The 14889-nt window shown below is 49.6% G+C and overlaps 1 protein-coding gene across 1 annotated transcript; it reads right to left on the bottom strand.

Annotated features, from left to right (window-relative positions):
- Nucleotides 1-2848: 2848 nt before the first annotated feature.
- Nucleotides 2849-13513, bottom strand: LOC122373174 (segmentation protein Runt-like). Its single transcript, XM_043351008.1, has 5 exons — nucleotides 13312-13513; nucleotides 12132-12661; nucleotides 4020-4133; nucleotides 3624-3782; nucleotides 2849-3298 (listed from the first exon to the last, which is right to left on the bottom strand). Exons 2-5 carry the CDS (start codon nucleotides 12406-12408, stop codon nucleotides 2952-2954), a joined length of 897 nt encoding a protein of 298 aa, XP_043206943.1. The 5' UTR covers nucleotides 12409-12661; nucleotides 13312-13513; the 3' UTR covers nucleotides 2849-2951.
- Nucleotides 13514-14889: the final 1376 nt, after the last annotated feature.

The raw sequence follows: 14889 nt of genomic DNA, 5'->3' as shown, positions 1-14889 counted from the left end.
CGGCGTTTGAACTTTTGCCGTTTTTGAGGCGAAAATGGCGAACATGACGTCACTAAAACGTCAATATCTCAACAAATTTCCGACGGATTTCGCTCAAATTTTCAGGGAACGTGTCAAATTGATGTAAGAAAAGGTACTGAAAGTTTGGCGGCGCTGCGCGCCGCCGTTTTTGAGATATCGCAAAAATTCGCGAGGGGGGGGGGGTAAAATTTACCCCCCAGCCCCGCGCGGGTTAAGATGAGAAAAGAAAGTTGTCCGACATTTTCATGGGGTTATTTTTACGACTACCCAAGGTAACAGAAATGCAGATAATGATTAATGAATTGAATGAGAGTTGTGGACAGTTGAGCTGATTACAAAGAAGATCTGAATTTATCAATTAATGCACATGTTTGAATTATGAAATACACATGCACAAGATTAGCTTTACTAATTGAGACGCTCGATGCTGCCTTCTCGAGTTTTGCGCGAGAAATCATTGATTATATGTAATTTCGTCTGGTTAGAAACGCATTAGATATTACATTACTAGAAGTTACACGCAAACGATACAATTTCTGCGATCAATATAAAAATACAGCACGGTCAGTTTCCGTAGTTTTACTTGTTAAAGCTCACAATTAACTACAGACTCTGGAGAAACCGATGTTTCAATCTGAATCTCCCTTGTCTGCTTGCTCTCACGCCGCCGGGCTCCATTTTGTTGTACCCATACCCAAATGTAATCAGCCAGCTGGGGTATTGATTCGCGTTAATTGAACCTGCTACCAATTAGCCCGAGGACTGTCGAACAACAGCCGTCCGCGCCAAGCCAGTGAATACCACCAGAGCCACCGTAATTTGCGCCAAGTTTGTCCCAAGTGCTGCATTGTTGTGGCGTGCAGCAGGACGGCAGAGCGACGAGTCTGCGTCACGCCGGCGGCTGGCCCACTCTCAGCGGATCAGAGGGTCGCAGGCGCCGCTGAGCCGCTCTAATCCCACCCCTTTTCGCATAATTCATCAACTGGGGAATTATTTGTTCTTCATCATAACAATAAGTCGGATCGGCTCCCCTCTGCCGCCGCTGTGCCGAGCAGGGTACCGCGGGACGACAGCGGGCGCGCGGCGGCGGCAGCGGTGGCGGCGGCGGCTCCCCACCCGGCATCCGTTCTGCCTGTCAGCTGGCACGGTAATGTCGTCTGATTTCTTCATCGGCGAGGTGGCCCGATGGGGCGGCCGGCGCGGCGCGTCGAAATTACACAGGGGCGCGCCGGGAGCGGCCAAATCAGGGGTGAAATCTGGCGGGGCGCGGGGTTTGCTCTCTGGCCGGCCGATTATGCAGCCTGGTCAGACGAGGGGATTCGGGGATAAAGAACGGGAATAAAAGGTCGCCAATGACAAAGAGTCGCGTGGATGGATTTTAGATAAAACGAATCGATGCGGGATAAATTATAAGGGGGAGCGCAGATAAAAGATTAGGGGCGTGCGCGGGGAGAGGGACGCCCCCGGCGGTGGGGAGCGTGGCCAGACGCTCGCCGCGCTGCCTTTCAAGTGGTGCCGCCGCGGCCTGGCTCCCCAACCGGGCCGGGGAGCATGCGTGCTTTTAGGCTTAAAGGATCTCCCCAAAAAGTGTTTCATCAACAGTCGAGGCCCAAAACACATAATGGGACATGGTGTTCTTTGTTCTATTTTGCTGTTTTGACGCAGTATTTTCCAGGTGCAGTTTAGATGTGAAGAGTATGCACATCCGACGCACAGAACACGACGATTTTTTAAATATAACCCGTATGATTTCACGAGAATGGTATCGCCACATAAATACACCTCACCTGACTAGTCAGCTGCGAAGCATGTAGCAACCTTTAAAACGAAACTAGAAAATGCAAAGGTGAATTGCAAAATTAATCTGTATTCCTGCACACACTGTGTGAAATCAAATGTTTCAATTTCAAATTTTTCACCATATGAAAGGCGCCTCATAAGAACTATGTAGGTAGATACGGCTCGTCAAGTTTCATGATAAATTTTCAATTTTCAAATGCATTTCTTAGTAAATCGACGCTTTGAAAGCTCTAAGGTAAGCTATAACGTTAGCCTAGGATTATCATTTGACTGATATCATTTGTCAAGAGGCCCCAAATCTAGTGGATGATGTCTACGAGCGGTCAGCATAGTCAGCTGTGGGCTAATATGTAAGAACGCCGCTGATATCCAAATTCGTAGTCCCGAAAATAATATATGTCACACCCTTCTAATCTCGGTTCGTGTTTATATTGCACGCAGTCTATTTCCTTCCTCTTCTCCTCCCTCGCTTCTCTTCGCCACTCCACTGGCGGCCATTCGCCGTCTAATCCACGCTATCGTCTCCACCAGGGCTGCATATTTGGTGACATTTTCGCCCTGGAAACCCGTCAAATTTCCCCCAGCACGCGCGCTTCAGGCTTCCCAATCTAAATACCAATCAAGAGTTTTAATTCATTCGTATTGTGTTTCACTGGACGGGAAAATCCGCGTGGCTGAAAAGGGATGTAATTTGCATGGCTGTCGTTGGCTGAACGTGGAATGTAAAAGCAGGCTGTGAGAAAGGTGGCAACCGAGAAAGCGGTGGCATTCGTTTTATTAAACCAGCCCCGCAACTTAGGCTGATTGTATGTTACACCGGCTGACGCTGGAATGAAACATATTACTGAATGCAGGACAGCGTGTGGCAGGCTTCAGGTGAGATTAGTCCAAATATGAGTACGATTGTCAGCAGAACTACGCTTTCCATAAGTTTAATGATATTGCGTCGCATTGCACTTAATATTTACGCACCGACGGTACTAGATTGTGATACGGATAAGCTTTATTTTAATGACAAAAAACTATTTATAAATAAGCACATTTATTATAACACCGTCTGCAGTACAATATCACTCCAACACACGCCTCACAATGAGATCTATTCCCTCCCTGGACCCTCCCCTCCCCTTTCAGTCCACATGCGGCCTCCAGAGTTTGGTCGGGCTGCCGTCCCCGTCCGTCACCTCAGCCGTCGGCGGTGACCGCGGGCTGGCGGCACAGGGCGAGTCGGCCCCCTCCGACCCCCCTGCTGACCCGCCGCGCCCCCCACTGCTGGCCAGCAGCCGCTGGGCGGACATGGCACCCAGCAGAGCGCCCAGCGGCGACCATCCCGGCTCGGCGGCCGGCCGCGCCACGGCGTGGAAGGCGGACCGCGGCCCCGGCGCCCCGTATCCCCCGGCGGGGGGAGGGAGTGGGGCGCTGGTCAGCAGCGGCGCCCGGCTGGACAGGCAGGTCAGCGGCGAGCGGGCCAGACCACCTGAAACAGAAACGGGGTGTTGGTAAGTGTGGGAGGGGTCAGGCTGGGGACGGACAGTTTGAGATGGTGACAGAGATTCTCACTGACGACAAGAAATCAGAACTGAATACGCTATCATTTTCCTCCTATAGTCTCGTAAAGTGAAACCCTCAAGCTCTCCCTTTACACACTAGATCGAACCTCATACTTATTCGAAAAGCCCCTTATACAGACTCAAAACAAATGTTCCCCTCATGACGCATTCACACCATCCACTCTTCTACCTCGCACCAAACACAAATTCTTGACTCTCCCCATCCAACCCGCGGCCCACCGTCTAGCTCACCGTTCAGGCCGTGCAGGAGAGCCTCGCTGAGGCGTGGGTCGGCCGCCGGGTGGCCCGGGAAGCCAGGTAACCAGGCGGCAGCCAGCGGGGGCAGGTGACCTGCCAGACGATGTTCCAGCCACGGGTTCGGGAAGCCCAGGCCAGGGTAGAAGTCGCAACCTGGAACAGAAGAGGGGTCAGGTTAGGTTGGGGGGGGGGCCGGGGGGGGGAGGACGACATCAAGAGTACAGCAAACTAGTCTCAACTTAGATCAGTAAGGTTAAAACTGCGAGATCATGTCATTGATTTTGGGAGAACACCCGATAGGGTAAGAGCAAGCTTCGTGGGTTCCGCTCAACTCATGTGACTTTGTTCCGCGTCGCCCTGGGTCAACTACCCGTGTCCTGTTAAACTCACGTGACTTGTTGCGCGGGTCCCTGGGTCCGTCCACGGTGACCTTGATCGCCCTGCCGATCATCACCACCTGCATCGGCTTGGTAATCAGCGTGATGCTCACGTTGAGCTGCTTCCCTGCAACACACACACACACAGGTAAAGAGAAGGTTACACGGGGCACTCGCACACGCCACCGACAATTTTTTTTTTCAGCTACCGCATTTTTGTTTCGTTTATTTCTTCTTCTTCCTTTTAGTTTATGTATTTCGCTGAATGCAACACGTTTATGATCGCGATTCAGGGCTGTTATTCTCAAGTCCAGGGCTGAGAATACGCTCAAAAACTTGTTTTTTGTTATATACGGGCATAAATTCGAAAATCTCAATCGAAAGGACTGCAATATTCTACATGGCTAACTATATGTACTCGTGTACATATAGTACATATTATGGAATGTACATATTATTATGTAGTCGTACATATTATGGAAGTCAATAAATCCTGCAACATTGTATACATTTCTAGATTTTAATGCTTTGTAACATCATTTTGAGCTGTTTCACCGTTAAGTTAGACTTTTCAAATAGTGTTCTGAAAATGGGGATAAAATTTATTTCTGTGTAGCCTCATTGTTTATGTAATAGTCATCACGGCACATTAATCACGAATATAATTTACCATATTAGATGATTTCGTTTTTTTGTTTTACTTTAATGACCTCCTTACAATGATAATGAAACTTTCATCTCAATTCGTTTATTTTTTATATGAATTTTCGGCCACGGGCCATGATCACATATACATATAGTCAAAAGCAAAGTCAAAACTTGCTTTTGACTTTGCTTTTGACTATATGTATATGTGATCATGGCCCGTGGCCGAAAATTCATATAAAAAATAAACGAATTGAGATGAAAGTTTCATTATCATTGTAAGGAGGTCATTAAAGTAAAACAAAAAAAAAAACGATATCATCAAATGCCTTACATACAACGAGCCTTAAAAGAATATTAGATGATTGATGTTTGTGGAGCACACCAGTTTTCTTACGAAGAACAGTATCAAATGTGATATGCAGGTTATCATCATGGTCATTTTTAAACGGAAACAAGGTGTGATGAACGCAATTTACCAAGCCTTGAACCGCGCGTTATCAGCATACAAACTGCAATTTGAATAATGAGTAATTGAATAATCGCTGGGTTGTGTACGTCCGTATGTTCTGTAAAATAACAACACCTGGGCGATAGCCCCCTCGCCATATGTTTGGTTCAACCAGGTAGTTCCCAATCGACCACTGTGTCCTAACCCGACGTGTATTTACCGGCCGCCGAATCTGGTCCTACGCGGCCCACAGTCAGCCCACCGGTCATCTCTGCCCGCCGCTACCTCTCGCGGCCACCTGCACGCTAATTTAATTACCATGGGCCGGGCGCTGGACACGCCGCTTAGCGGGGTAAAACACCGGCTCATATGCTAATCACCTGATTATCCATCACCATTAGGAGCACGACGAACGCGCTCCAACGACAATTTGCCCATTTTAGGGCCGGTAATGCGGGTGCTATTTGCAGACGGCGCGTGTGCCTCTGTGCCGGCCAGCCGGAAGGATGCGCCCGGCCGCTGACACGGAACCGCGCACGGCCCGCCGGTGGTGGCCCTGTCTGTCCGTACTGTGCGGCAGAGGTGGACCGTGGGTCCAGTCAGACCCGCGGCCCGCTGCGGCTGGGGGCGGACCATGGCCGGACTGTAGAGCGCCGCGCGCGGTCCGTAATTTTCGTGTTGCTAATTGGTCTAGCATGTGCTGTTAGGACTGGAACAGCCCTTTCAGATGTCGTAACCGGGATGGATGAGTGCGGTTCACTATCTATCACGCCGCTACCATGGGGCGACGTAGAGCCTTCGTCGGCGTTATGGATCATTTAATGCGTGCTAATGGGGTTGAATGGTATCATTTACACATAAAAATGTATTACAACTCAATCCAGCCATGCGCGCTGCCAAACTAAAGCACTAAAGCGCACCTCAGCCCGTCTCCATTCACAAACTTTCCCAATATCGTCATTTTTTCTAAATTCTGCAAAAGTTGTCTATTGCCGGTGACTCAACTCGGGCGTTGAATATTTGAGTAACGGGTGGCGCCGTGCAATTCGTTACCCTCTCGGCCAATCATTGCCGCCAACAAAGGCCGTCATTACGCTGACCATAGAGCAAATTGCCTAGTCACATCGGCGCAGTATACAAGATTTATGAATTACGCAGTGTCGAGCTGCGGTGCGTGGTTCGGCGGCGGTCTGCGGCGGGGGCGGGGGCGGGGGCGGCTGCAGGTGGGGCCCCGGGATGCGCCCCGCTCGGTCCGGGCCACTGCCGCCGGTCACGCCAGCGGCCTGCCGCGGCCACACACGGCCCCCGTGCGGTGAGCGATGCGGCCGCACGGGCCATATTTCACGCCGGCTGCCACCGGTGCCGGCCCCCTAGGTGTGCCATACTGCTGCATCAACACCTGTGCAATGCAAATTAGTCGTGCGGCCGGTCGTTTCTCTGCCGTTTGGCAGGTCGGCGCGCGCTACCGGCGCCGGATAATTGCGGCCGGACCGACACGGCGCGGAGGCCGAGTTCGAACATCCCGCTGCCGGGCCCGCCCCCGCCGACCGGCGACTCCCCGCTGTCTGCCCGCCGGCAGCCGTTGAAGGTAATTCTAATTACACGCCGGGCAGAGTGGGCCCGCCGCCGGCGACCGCTCCCCGTTCACGCGTGTACGCACAGGGACAGAGGCAGCAGGGAGAAGCAGCGCCGGCGGCGGCCCACCAGCCAGCAGGAGCTCGAGAGGCAGCTGGCTGACACAGTGGGATCCCGGGGCAGTCCCCTGGGAGGGGTTGACTCGACGCTGGATGACGTCACGACCGATCTTAGAACGATGGGCTGAGTCGCGAACGCTGAGCGACTCGGGTCATACAACTTTTGATTTTTGTTGCTCGTGACCTAAGCCTATTGAATACGGTTCACTATTGTATTGCATTGCCTATGTAAAATACCCAAACATTTTCGGCAATGACAATGGCTCTAGCATCCTGCATCAATGAGGTATGGCTAGGGACAGTGGCGGCGGATTCGATTTTGGCGTGGGGGGGCAAGATCCCAGTCGAGATGATGTCATAGGCGGATCCAGAAAGGCGTTTTCGACGCTGTATGGGACATACCCCCCCCCAAAAAAAAGTGTCCAAAATCCAAAAACTCCTCGGATTTCGATTCCTTACGGACCTACTGCTGAACAGTATAAAACAAAAAAAAAATCCTGATAAAAGTGTTATTATTAGGAAACATAAGGAAGGTACGTTTTGTCTATTTCGGGCGATGCAGGGGCCAGGGGGAGGGGGAGTAAATATTTGCTTTAAATGCCCGCTCCCTGGATCCGCCAGTGGACGATGAAACGCTTTTCTTGTTGCTGTATTAGAAAAAAGCTCCAATGGGAAAAATTATGCCATACCCCGATCGCATATCAGATGTTGAAGAACGGTGCCAACCCTTTTGAAGTAGGCGAGCGCTATTCTTCAATGAGGTAACTCGTTACCATTTCCTCTGTTCATTTTACGTTCTATTTCCGTTTAACCTTCCTTTAAAAAGTATTTCTGAGACAGATATCAACTGAAACTAGCTCACAGCGGGAGGAGACCGCTCAAACATTCAGACACAGTCGGTCGCATCTAAACCTATTGGGACAGTGATCCGCCAGAAACCCTCCCCAATGGCAGTAGTTTGCCAACTAAGCTCACCGAGACGGGCTGTCTCGATGGGTTTATACAGGAAGCCTACAGCAAGGCTTAATAAGGCCCAAACGCTCGTCAAGCTGGGAACGGAGGGCTGAGGTGAGGGAGCGCGGCGGCGAGCTGGGGTGAAGGAACGGTGGCCTGGAACGAGAATCCAGAAGCTCTGGGTGGGGCGTTTCTTTCTTAGGGGCTTTAGGGTGCGCTGACTGCGGTAAAAGGTTCAACTTATCACACCAAATCTTGCCACGACATCTACCGGTTCAGGCACTCGAGAATCAGCGGCCAGTGGTATCTGCAAAGACGAAGCATTTCCAACCCAGCTTCAGCCTGGTCAGGGCGCCTTAGGTGGCTTTAATTACAGTTGCACATACCAAATGACCTCAGTGCAGCCAGTCTGTGGCCGAAACCATTCGGAACAGACTTCAACGAAAAGTGAGACAAGGTTAGTGCTGTCGTTAAGTGCCATTAGGTATATGACTTGGGCCCCGTTGGCTTGACCCACTGGAAGGTGGTTGTTATCGAACGCTGCGGGGCATACTCATTTTTCCCAAATGCCTTAGATTTTGCTTTCGTATTCATAGGCGGCGGAACGGGGAGGGCACCGGGGCACCGTGCCCCCTTTGATTTTGGCATTTTAACGTTAGCGATATGGGCGTTGCAAGGAAAGAAAGGGACCAAAAGTCGGCAGTGCCCCCCCCCCCTTTAATTGAAGGTGTTCCGCCGCTACTGTTCGTGTTTGATGCTCTTTATTCTATAGCCAGCCTTTAGACAGAGGGGGGCCCACTAATGATCAGTGCCCTAACCCTCAAAAGTTTCCAACATTAATATTTAATTTTTTAATAGTGAAATCGAAATAAAGCGGATACTGAACTGTGAACATCCAGTTTTTACACTGGCCCCACACAAGCCTCCGAATGCCCAAAGCAGATCTCTGATGACTGGCCTTTGGGTGTCATACCATACCGTGCATTGGTCAATGCGGTCAATGTGTACGACCTCAGCGTTTACCATTTTATGCGCTGGAAACTTGCGCTCGAAAAAAATCAGGGGAGTGGCTTATTATGAGCGCTCATTAGTCCTAACTACCCGCAAGCGAATGGCTAGAGCCCTTCAGTCTCCGCTCGCTTGCGATTCGGCATTTATGTAGGGACAAAATAGCGGCAAACGACCACTGAAGGTATGAGTTGCGTCTCTTGCACGCTTAAAATATCTCTAAATCGAACCTGAAAAGACAAAAAAAAAATGATATAAAGCGGAAATGGTTAGCATTTACACATATTCAAAAGGCACCGTTGGACAAACTGTAGGAGCGCATAGCTGCAATATCAGGTTATGGAAATTTTCCTCATGTTTAAGGCACAAATTATGGAGGGGCAAGAATATGCGTTTGCCCCTCCTCCAAAAGTTTCTTAGGGGACGATGCCTCCTCTGCCACCCCGTATCCGTCGCCCCTGTAAACGGTCACTGAAGGCCTGGGTTGCTGCTGCGTCACGCTGACGCTTATAATGCCTCCAAAACTAGGTTGAAGAGAGGAAAACTTCAATTGAACGCGAACGCTTGCCATTTAAGAAAGGCAACGTATGATAAAGTATATGGGCATCTGGTTACATCTTCAGATGATCGAACAGCATAATCAGGTATATGGTTTCTTTTCTTGGCTTTGTCACAAATTATGGGGGGGGGGCAAAAAGATACTTTTGCCCCCCCCCACGAATTTGCCAGGGGGGCAGCTGCCCCCCCTGCCCCCCCGAATCCGCCGCCCCTGGCTAGGGAAGCGCAAAACTAAGAACATAGTTATCTACCGTGTTTTTGTTTGAAAACAAAAATATTCAAGCAATTTCTCAAACACTCGCCGAAACAATCGGTTTTCTATACATATGCGCGCCGGTCGAGGGTGGAGAGGGGTATGGCCCCCTCACCGTTTCGCTTCCAATTGAGTTAGTGCCTTGTGCAAAAAGCAGCGCGTGCGCAGTTACGAGACGCAGTTACTGGTACCCAAGCTTATGTAAGGTTTCAGATCAGACCTGACCTCTGAGGTCAGGTCAGGTGCCCCAAGGTGGAAGTTTGGTTTTTGGTAAATATCTTCGTCAAAAATCGTTGCAGAGCCGCATTTTCGCACCATCGTGTTCTTCATGCTTGAATGCCTTTTGTTCGGATGAGGTCAAGTTAAGGTGTTGACCCTAGGTGAAGGCTGGGTCAGTGCCATTCAGGTCACAAAGTTGGCCTTGAAGGGGATCATATTACAGCATACCATTTGATTTGGCGAGTCTTCTCGAGACCATGATGACTTTTCTGATTTGCTAGAACAATTTGATCAGGAGTTATTGACACAAAACACGTATGACCTTTGTTACGTAATAGATGACGTCACATGACGTCATGGTGTCTTTGCATGGCGTCAGTTATGACGTCATGCAAGGTCAAAGATGCAAAAGTGAAACATGGGACTTTGCAAAGAGCGCATGTAATCATGATTTCATATGTTTGAGGTAGTTTTAAATCATTCCCGGCGCCAAAATAGTTAGCAGTTTCCGTGATTTCTCATTGACTTATATGTAATGGTGAGACGGACAGACCTGACAGACCTGAGCCCCCCCCCCCCCCTCTGTCGGCAAGGGTTAAAAGAGCAGTTGAATACATGCATATTTACATATTTACATGCAACATTACAAATTTACATTTTTGCTGCCAAACTCCATGCTTACTGACAAATGGTCAAGGAAGAACTTTCTTAGAGCATATGAGATGGAATCATCCTGAACCGGGTCAAGGCTAAATGTAAAATATGAGATGCTATTAAGCTAGTAAGTAATTAAATGCATTCTAGATAACTTGACTTGTGATTGAGAGTGCGGAAAAATAAGTCGGACTTATTTCAGTGGTATACAAATCCTATCTCTTCGTTTGATGTATTTGCTGATCCTCATCAAATAGGCACTGGAAGTTTAAAAAAAAAACCGTTCAGTTGGTTAAACTATAGCGAGCTTTTCTGTTTGGTTCACTTGACGTGACCTGGCGATCTTACCTTGAATGGCCTTAGACTATTTTTTTTTTTAAGTGAGTGTGGAGAGTGTATCATTATGTCACCGCCACTCGTTTCCATACATTCATTCATTCGCCCTGCCACGGCGCGGGCGCGGGCACCGTGACAGGGGCAAAAACATCAGCAAATGTAAGCACCTTCATATACAAAACATAAACAAATATAAGCAAGATTATAAGGGAGATAATTTTTGGCGGCCATTTATAAGAAAGCTCATTGACTCTTGAACTAAAAATGTATCATCAAGTTTCTTTTTTTACTGGATCTAAAGCACTATCATCATGTGAAAGTCAATCAGTGTTACATAACAATAACAATACGGTAAAAGATACCTGACATGTCCTGCTTCAAAATTATGAGTAATTGCTTTGTAGAAAAATACAATGGGGCCAATATTCATGCCTAAGTGGACTACATCACTACTGAGATATGAGTATAATAATACGCCACCCCAGTCAAACTGCATCGCTTTCAACCAATGCATTACGTGGGACATTGGACGCTCCTTCAACGAGACCCAATGGCAGTTATCACTGCATATTAAGCGCCACAAAGTATCAACATGCACGCCGTAATTCATAACCATGTAGTCACCAAGTCACCTTGCAATAGAAACTGTAGAAGATGATTAGTGCATTGCAGCGGCCTAACTGATCCTAATGACTCATTTAATTGGTCAAGCACGACATGGTGATGCTGCTATCGTTGTAAACCATATGCCGAGTATGTAGCTAGTATGTGGATGTTTCTGATGAGTGTATTTATTTGTCATTATGGCCGACATAAGGGGCAAGGGACAGCGTTTAAAAGCTGCAGGACATTCGGCCATTATTAGGGGTTGCTTTGAATTAATAACCATCAGACCTCTGCCTAAGGTGAAATGTTTAAGCATCTTGTTGTCGTATAAATGCATGAATAATTTACTCGAACGTCATTAATAGAACTGGAGTATTCATTGCGCATCTAATTCAAAACATTTCATTCCAAATTAAAGGTAGGTACTTCTTCATAACAAGGCACAACACAGCCACTGCGGTAAGAAGTGATATCTGCACTGCAACGCATTGCGCCGCTGTTCGTGGCGTTAAGTTTTACTTATACTTCATAGGGTAAATCCTTTTGACCCTGCTTGCATCATAACGAGTTGTTTTATAAAAATAGAGGAACCATTTTGATTTGTCGAAATTGTTCGTCGATGTCGATATTTGATTTGTCGAAATCTCATTAACCGTGTGACTATCTCGCTCGCCATCACTAATGAATTGGGCTGAGGATGTGACACTACGATTAGCTGAAAGTCCCGCACTTAATATTTCCACTCACCTCTACCGCTTCTGCCGACGAACCTCAGGTCGGAGAACTTGGCCACCTGACCCTTCATGACGGCCCGGTTGTTACGGACCTCGGCACACGGATTGTCCTCATTGCCAGCCCGCAGGATGACCTCCGTGCCGTCACTAATGCCATCTAGTGACACCACGCGGAAACACGTCGGTAGCGTCTTGTTGGAGCGCCAGTGGCCCGGCAGCCGCGTGCACAGCACGTTGGGAGCCTCCGTGGCCAGCAGGCTACCCTCCGACTCCAGGCGCTGGGCAGCCATCCCGGCTGTGACCAGATAAAGCGGCCTGGACCAGCGCCCTTCCCCAGCCGGAGGACAACTCAGGGCAGATACCGGCCGGCTGCGACGGTAGCGCCGCGCTGCGGCCACTGCGCGAACTGCTGTCGGACCGCCCACCGCGGAGGGACGGGCTCGCGGGGCGGCGCCGACGCGACGACACCGACGCACTGCCGACGATACCGACGCACTGCCGACGATCCGAGATCAGCCAGCAGCGGTGTCCGGGAGAGGATCCCTGAAATGGATCCGTGTGGGATCCGCAGAATCAGAATCAGTCTCGTTTGAGAAAGATGAGCGATACAATTGTGATATCACATACCGTTTGCCAAAGGACCCAACATGCCGTGAACTAATTTCCGCTGACAAAGGTGGGTATATAAGGCATTTGGCACACTGATGACAGCTGTAGACCTTAGGGGCTGCAGGACAGTCAAGTGTAGTGATAAAAGGTATTCGATTAGGTTCAGAAGTATTGAAGCTACTCAACACTTCCCCGACAGTAATAAATCGGAAAGACAAGGATGTTCAAGAAATCCAAGCGAACCGAACAAACCAGCCCCGAACGATCACATAAAATATCTGCGTAAGAAAGAATCGCTTCCTAAAATAGATAAGGAGCAGAACTGAAAAGCATCACCGATGCCGGCCTACTGAAAGCTAATGACATCCTGTTAGAGTCCCTGAGCCCCTTCTTCGGGGGACTGAACCGTCCTCGGAACCTGTCTGGTCGGCTATATTGAGACGGTATAGTTCCGCTCACGCTAAATATACACGGCGGAAACAAATCCTATTTTGAAACCCGAAAGGTCTTCCTCCAATTCACGATAAAATGTAAACATAAAACTTATGAGGGGGCCGCAACGTTCGACTATGGTATGTACTCACCTTTATATGTGCTGAAGTTGTGTTTTTGATGAGATATGCTCCTTTTTCGACAAATGATGGTGTTCTTCAGTCCGCAGCGGATCACTCGATTGACAGATTTGTTGCGCCGTCTCCAATGTTGACACTGGTGGTCTCCTCCCTCACTCTCACCTTCTCCCTTTAACCGGCGCTCTCCTCTCACTCTCACTCGCCCCGGTCCTCTGCAGCTGGTCCTTTCGGCTCGGAGGTGGCGCCACGTCTGTCGCCGCCGCGCCGCCGCTCGCCGCAGCGCGCCGCCACTGTCTCTCTCTCCCCTCGCCGCGAGGCCGCCGTCATATGATCCCCCGTCCTGGCCCATTGTAGCCCTAATGGCCGAAATGATTGGCGCACAGCCGATACCGGCCGTGTATTTAAATCCATTGCGCTTTGTGTTGGACGGGCGGGAGCTCCCGCAGTTCCTTTGGGAGCGGACGGGCGGGCATTGAGAGCGGTGCCGGAGCGGTGGGACAGCGGCGGGACGGCGGCGGGACGGCGACCCAGACACGCTAGTCACGGTCGCCAATCATGTTCGGATCGAGCGGCTCGCTCCCGATTGGATTATGTGCAAATGCGTCCGATGAGGGCACGCCGCGCGGCCGATGGGCGCTCAGCGTTTCTATTGCCGCTAGCAGAGCAGGCAGTCGGGATGGGTGGTGTAACGGTGTACCGACGGCGGCTGACAGACACGAGCGGGAAAAGGACGATGGACATTGATGGTGAGCACTAACACAGATAGTACGGACTACGGAGAGAGGGTGCACTGTGCAGGCAGGTGATGATGATGAGATGATGATGTGATGGTGATGATGAGTGAGGAGGATGGTGAGGAGAGTGAAATGAACGAATGCTGCAGCCCAGCCCAGCTGATCAGCAATCCCAATCATTACGAAGACAATAAATAAGAAAATAACAGAACAGCAAGATGCCTTGGACTTGTTGCCTTGCCAATGACTTGTCGACTGCAGGCACATGTCAATAGTGCCGTCACATGGCAGCGCATTACTGCACCATCGACTAAAACTATCTCCCTCTTTTATCTGATCCCTATTCATGTTATCTTTTGTATGTTATACGGACATTCGACATTATCGCACTGAGTGACCGACTGCCGAGCAGAGCGCGGCATAAAGCGGAGGAAAAGGGGGCACGAACAGCAAACAATCCCTACAGGAAGGGATGGAGGGTGTCGCAGGCCGCTGTGGGAGCCCTCCTGTCACCACCAACCGACGCCATGTCACCCTCGTATCGGCGGTGATAATAAAACCCGCCCGGCTCCCTTTCATGGAAACAAAGCACGGCGAGGGGTTCGCTGGGGCTGCGTTTAGTATGAGGTCGATGCACTGAACTTGAAAAATGGATGGGTTCAGTGATATGAGTAATTAGCTGTCCACGTTAAAAAATGAATTAGTGACCCGAAGTTATATGTAGTCGGAGAGCAAGCTGTTATTTCCAAGTTTTGTTTACAGTTGTGTGTAGTGTATAACTGTGGCAAAAGTTAACGAGTAGGTAACAATATCGACATCAGGGGCTTAGAACTTGAGTTATCGTTTATTCACTCGT

The sequence above is a fragment of the Amphibalanus amphitrite genome, unplaced genomic scaffold (assembly GCF_019059575.1).
Source record: "Amphibalanus amphitrite isolate SeventyFive unplaced genomic scaffold, NRLGWU_Aamphi_draft 001454F_arrow, whole genome shotgun sequence".
NCBI classification, from domain to species: domain Eukaryota; kingdom Metazoa; phylum Arthropoda; class Thecostraca; order Balanomorpha; family Balanidae; genus Amphibalanus; species Amphibalanus amphitrite.
This window is presented reverse-complemented; position numbering and strand designations above follow the sequence as displayed.

Coding starts and splice junctions, on each gene's coding strand:
- LOC122373174 (XM_043351008.1), bottom strand. CDS start 12,408: ATGGCTGCCCAGCGCCTGGAGTCGGAGGGTAGCCTGCTGGCCACGGAG. Junction 4,134..12,131: donor CGTCGGCAGAAGCGGTAGAG/GTGAGTGGAAAT, acceptor TGTGTGTTGCAG/GGAAGCAGCTCAACGTGAGC. Junction 3,783..4,019: donor GGACCCGCGCAACAAGTCAC/GTGAGTTTAACA, acceptor CTTCTGTTCCAG/GTTGCGACTTCTACCCTGGC.